The sequence below is a fragment of the Neomonachus schauinslandi genome, chromosome 5 (assembly GCF_002201575.2).
Source record: "Neomonachus schauinslandi chromosome 5, ASM220157v2, whole genome shotgun sequence".
In the NCBI taxonomy this organism is placed as follows: domain Eukaryota; kingdom Metazoa; phylum Chordata; class Mammalia; order Carnivora; family Phocidae; genus Neomonachus; species Neomonachus schauinslandi.
The window spans coordinates 51,070,754-51,076,753 of NC_058407.1; the positions used below are offsets into that span (position 1 = coordinate 51,070,754).

The 6,000-nt window shown below is 41.6% G+C and overlaps 1 protein-coding gene across 2 annotated transcripts in view; it reads right to left on the bottom strand.

Annotated features, from left to right (window-relative positions):
* TBC1D30 (TBC1 domain family member 30) overlaps positions 1-6,000 on the bottom strand; it is a 36,912-nt gene that overhangs the window by 7,939 nt on the left and 22,973 nt on the right. For both annotated transcript variants that reach the window (XM_044914770.1, XM_021678628.1), the window contains exon 9: positions 867-979. In XM_044914770.1, coding sequence (XP_044770705.1) covers positions 867-979 — 113 coding nt within the window. The remainder of the gene's footprint in view (positions 1-866; positions 980-6,000) is intronic.

The following is a 6,000-nucleotide window of genomic DNA, read 5'->3' on the forward strand; positions in this document are numbered from 1 at the left end:
CAAATCTTGTAATAATTAACCTCCAACCAGCAATGTGCAAGAGTGTTTTCCCTATAGCCTGATCAATAGAGTGCACATCAACCTTTTCAATTCTTATCAATCTGACAGATAAAAACACAGAGTCTCAATCTAGTTTTAAGCTACATTTCTCTTAATACAAGTGATGTTGCCTCCTTTGTAAACTACCTATTCCCATTCTCTCATCATTTTTCAATGGGGTGGTCATTTTCTTATTGCTGTCTAGGAACTTTATATATGAGAGAGATCGATTACAAATATTTTTTCACAAATGTTTTTGTTCCTGCTTATGGAGGTTTTGTTTTGTTCTGTTTTCAGTCATGCAGAAAATTATTTTTAAAGTACTTAACTTTTTCCCTAGTGTTTTTGAATCAGTTAAGGCCTTCCCAGTTCCAAAGAACTAAAGATATTCTTTCACATTTTCTTCTGCTAATTTTATTATTTCATTTTTTTCCATTTAAATATACTTTTTACTTTTGATTTGATATGCTAAGTTTTCAAACACTAAATTTCTATATATTTGTCAATTTCAGTCTTTACATTTTAAAGTAGCTCTTTAATAGTTCTACACTATTTTAATTATTAAAATGTTTAATGTTTGATATTTTTAAGTTTCTAAATATTCCTTTAGTTTATGTTCCAATCTTTTTTGGAAAGTACAGTTTTAAAAGTCTCTCTCTTGAATTTCAATCAAAACCTTTGGGAAAGAGACATTCAGATTTTAAGTACCAAAATACTTTGAAAATATATATCTGGGGTTTAACAAATAGGAAGTTACAATAACACATTAAAGTACTAAGTCTTCCATCATGAAAACAAGAAAAGGGTGGGGGGGAAAAAGACCTTACCCAGAAACTGAGGTGGGTTTAACTGTGGCTGGGAATGGTGTAATGTTGTAGGTATATTTTTCCCTCAACTCTGCCAATTGTGGGAAAGGGAATGGAGCCATAGAATAAACAGTCTGAAAAACAAAACCAAAAATGCCAAGTCTGAAACGGTGGCCTTAAACAACTCTTGTCAATCCTGGAAAAACATTAAAGTTTTATGATTTGGATGTGAAGAGGTAGATTCTGCTCCTTACACAGCAGGTGGAGAGATTCCACCTCAATGCTTTTCACCTGCTTTAGAGAAAGACAAGAGTACTGATAAACGCAATGCTGAGTTCTCAAATCAATCCAGCTGTGACTGGGCATTCCAAGTGGTGCACATGGGTGGCAGATGGGGCAGTCTGACTTCCTCTGGGCCCAAGTGACAGATGGGTTAATTCAGAACTTCACAAGCTCCTATTACTTCTTTTTTTTTTTCATGAGGGCCTGAACTCATGACCCCGAGATCAAGACCCGAGCTGAGATCAAGAGTCCGATGCTTAACCAACTGAGCCACCCAGGTGCCCCCTATTACTTCTTTAACAAAGTACCCATCAATGATCTTCATATGCAGTGCTTATTTTTCAAAGCTTTGTTTGATGATTTTTATAGACATTTAATGTCAACTTTCTGGACAAAATTAAGTCTAGTGGATGGCTTTGTGATCAGCTGCATGCTTTCTCCAAAGATACCACCTTTTCAAATGTCTGTGAATGAGTTCTAGGTGAAAATTGTTAGCTGTTATTTTTAAAGAAAAATAAAACAAGAAAAAAGTGACAGGGTGTAAAGCATAGGCTGTTAAAAATCTATAAATAAAATTGGGAAAAGCACCTGTGCTTCCTCCAGAATTTCAAAATTATATATCACTCTATCAGCAAGAGGAAAGTAATCCTGTTAGCTCTCTTAATTTTATTAAAATTTAATTGCTCCAAACATATTTCTTCAATCCTTCAAGTACTTATTCACCAGAAAATGTATATTAATCAGTTTCATTTCTCCCAGGAAGCCATTAACCTAAAACTAACAATGTTATATGTCAACTATACCTCAATAATTTAAAAAAAGAAACCCATACCATTTGGATTCAAATTTAAAAGATGAAATTATCAATGCTAGGAATTTCAAAACTCCTTATAGATGAAGTAAGATGTCTCACTGAAGACAGTAGGGTAACCAGCTGAAAGACTCACTTGTGTTTTATTTTTGCCAGTTTTATAAAAAGTTATCAAAATATTCCCTTGTCCAGCCTCGTGAAGGAAGCCGACAAGAAAGGAATGAGAAGTCCATCCTGCCCCTACTTCATCCCATGCTGCCCCAGGGTAACTGGCCCAGGCTCCTAGAAAGCTCCTTCAAGCTTCAGACACCTGACCAAAAAGAAAACTGGCCCCACTGGTGCTTTCATTCTCTATTTTTGGTCTTTTTTCCTCTATCCTTTACTTTCAGTTAGTCATTCAGAGAAGAAATCAGCGCTCCTGAAACAAATGTGTTTATAGTACTTCTTCACATATATTCACTCACTTATTTGAAGGTCTCACATCTGAAGGCAAGTTTATGCCAAGAATGTACATCACACATCACCACAGTCCTCAGAGTACCCGAGAAGCTGTAGGTTCCCACCTTCATAAATCAGAGATTTACAACAGATTCCAAGGAAGATATGTTACAAATCACCTTAGAGCCAAATATGGTACACTAATAGAATCCTAGCTCTAGAAAGGAATGTAAACATAATTTAGTTCAACCTCCTTCTGCAGCAGAAATTCCCTCTAGAGCATCTCCAACAGATGGTCACAAAGGCACCACTTAAACACTTCCAGTTACGGGCACACATTATTTTGCAGAGCAGACGGTTACAATTTTTGACAGCACTAATTAATCAAACATGATCCTTCTATTGGACAAGCATCCACATCCTTGTAATTTCCAAGCCATCACTGATGGAAAAAAGTGAATAGTCCAGGGGCGCCTGGGTGGCTCAGTTGGTTGAGTGTCCGACTCTTGGTTTCAGCTCAGATCATGACCGCAAGGTCCTGGGATCAAGCCCTGTGTCAGACTCCATGCTCACAGGGAGTTTGTTTGGAATTCTCTCTCTCCCTCTCTTTCTGCCCCTCCCCCCACCTCTCTCTCACTCTCTGGCTTTCTCACTTTCTCTCTCTCAAATAAATAAATAAATCTTTAAAAAAAGAAAAAAAAGTGAACAGTCCAAGGGCAGATCCTACATCATGGCACCGGAGCACTCCCCTCGCCCCCAGGTAACAATCATTACTGACAAGCACTTTGGCGTAGGTTTTCCCAAGCACCCACAGACCCGTCTAACAACAGCACCTAATTTTTCTCTCTGTTGCCCTCAAGGAAGTCATGAGAGACTTTGTCAAACGTCTTACTGAAATCCATATACACGATTTCACCGGCATCCTCCCAATCTCTTTTCCAGACACTATCAATTTTTAAAAACCAGCCATTGCTAATAAAAAAAATATATATATTTTTTTTAAAGCGATGTGATTTACAGAAGGAAAAAAACCCAGCAGATTATTTTGTGTGTGGCACTGAGAACTGAAAGAACTGGGGAAGACCACCAGGGAGACTCCTTCCACATCTTCAGGTCGAAAATAAAGACCTTACACGCAGTCCACATTTTTCATCTGGAGCCATTTCAGGTTTGCTGACGGATTTATGGTCCACCAGAATTGGATCCCAGCCACTGAATTCATTTTTTTTAAAAGAGTGAATACAGGAAAGAGGGTGCCTTGAAATGACATTCACCATTTCTCTCCGTAACACCCTATGATGCCAAGGAAAACTAACAAGTCAATTTACGATCCCAACTACCAAGGTACATCTAAATAGACATTTATATTTAGATAGTGCTGGAAAAAAATTCTGTTTCTTTTTTCATAACTGACATGCATTAGAAAAAAACATAAAAACATAAGTTGTACAAAATTAGGCTCAGTTCATCTCCACCCAGATGTTTTCCTCAGCAGAAGAAAAGCCACTAAAACGGCATCTAATCAATCAAACCACAGCCTGCATTTTTCCCTCTAGGATTCTCCTAAAGCAGGGGAATGAGGTCGTTCTTTTTCTCCTAATTCCTAAGATTAGACATTTTTATAGGACAAAGATGGAGTATGTCAACATATCTCTCCTTTGTTCTGGCAACTTTTAAGTGAAATAAAATGTTGCTTTATTTTTCTAAAGGGGACTTCAGCCTTGAGAAAGACATGTTTTGAATAAGGTGGAAGCGGTATGCTGGGTGGTAGGGAAAAAGTAGCAGGCCAGGAGTGGAGGACTTGGCTCCCGGTCCTGGGTCCACTGCCAGACAACCTAAGGAACTGGCCACACGCTCACTCTCTGTCAAGAGAGAGGATCAGGTTAGTTGATCTTTAAGCTCCTTTTATTTTTCTTTAAAGATTTTATTTATTTATTTGAGAGAGACAGAGAGAGCAAGAGCTGGGGGAGGGGCAGAGGGAGAAGCAGGCTCCCCACTGAGCAGGGAGCCCACCACGATGCAGGGCTCCATCCCAGGAACCTGAGATCATGACCTGAGCCGAAGGCAGATGCTTAACCGACTGAGCCACCCAGGCACCCGGAAGCAGTGGTTTAAAAGAGGCTTAAAGGGGCACCTGGCTGGCTCAGTCGGTTAAGCATCTGCCTTCGGCTCAGGTCATGATCCCAGGGTCCTGGGATCGAGTCCCACATCCTGGTCCCTGCTCAGCAGGGAGTCTGCTTCTCCCTCTACCCCTCCCCCCTGCTCGTGATCTCTCTCTCTCTCTCATGCTCTCTCTCTCTCTAATAAATAAATAAAATCTTTTTAAAAATTTAAAAATAAAAAAAATAAACCACTGTTTCCCTAAGTGTTGTTTAAAAACCATCTGCATCAGAATCACCCATGGGCTAAATGTCTGCATTCTAACATACTCCTGAGAGGTTTCTCATACACAGTCAAGTTTGAGAACCCTGCCTCGAGTTCCAGTGTTCTATGAGTCTGTGTATTCACTAAGCAACCAGGTGTATTCTTAACAGTACTCTAGGTGTTACGAGGATACAGAGTAAAATGAGGCCCCTATCATTAAGGAACTTACCACTTCATTAGAGAAATAAGATTAACATATTTTAAAAAATACCAACAAATGTAAAATCATCTCTAATTAGCATCGAGTCAGTTGTTGAAACTCTTATGTGCTGAAGGAACACCGAGGCGGCCTCGTTGGTGAGGGCTGAGAGGACAGAGGCTGTGTGGGGGTGGGGGTGGGGAGAGAAGGGAGTGAGCGGGGCCCAGGTGGGCACATAGCTTTGCACAGAGAGAGTGTCAGAGGGGCCCACAAGCCCAGGCACGAGCACAGATGGCCGGGTGGGAAGAGAGCGCTGACCAGTGCAGAAGGTTCCGGCCGCAAAGTAGTGGGAACACCTTGCACAGGTAAGGCACAGGGCAGCCAGAATGGAGTCTTCCTCCCCCCATACCCTTCTGCTCGCCTTCCTAAGCCAGAGGCTTGTCGGTTGCCTTTGTCTCCCCATTTCTTTCTCCCTCACCCTGTATCCATTTTCCATGGCCAAGTCCTATCGACTTCGCCATCTAAGTATCATCTCTGCTCCATCCTTGTTTCTACCCATCACTGCCTCTCACGGGCTCCTGCTATCAGACTTGACCCCTTCAGGTCCACCCTTCACAGAGCTGCCCCTGCCTGCATCTGACAGAAGCCACAACTCAGACTACTTTCCTTCTCTCCTTAGGACCTTTCAGGTCTTGTTTTTTCCCTTTCCAAAGCCTCCACAGAATCCCTAGAATTCCAGCAAGCACGATTTCACAACCATTGACCTAAAAGGGCAAGTCCAATCCTTACCACGGGTTGTGGTCTTCCATACCCACCTCGAATACCAAGCTCCTTGTAGTTTCCTTCACACACCACAAAGTTTTCCACTGGCTATGCCTTTGCTAATGCCACTCCGTCAACCGTGAATCCCGTTCCTGCTCTGCGCCACTGCCTCTCACACACACACACGATCTCACGTGTGCAGGCACCACGCACACACCCACACACACGATCTCACGTGTGTAGGCAGCCCCCCACACACACACGATCTCACGTGTGCAGGCACCACACACACACACACA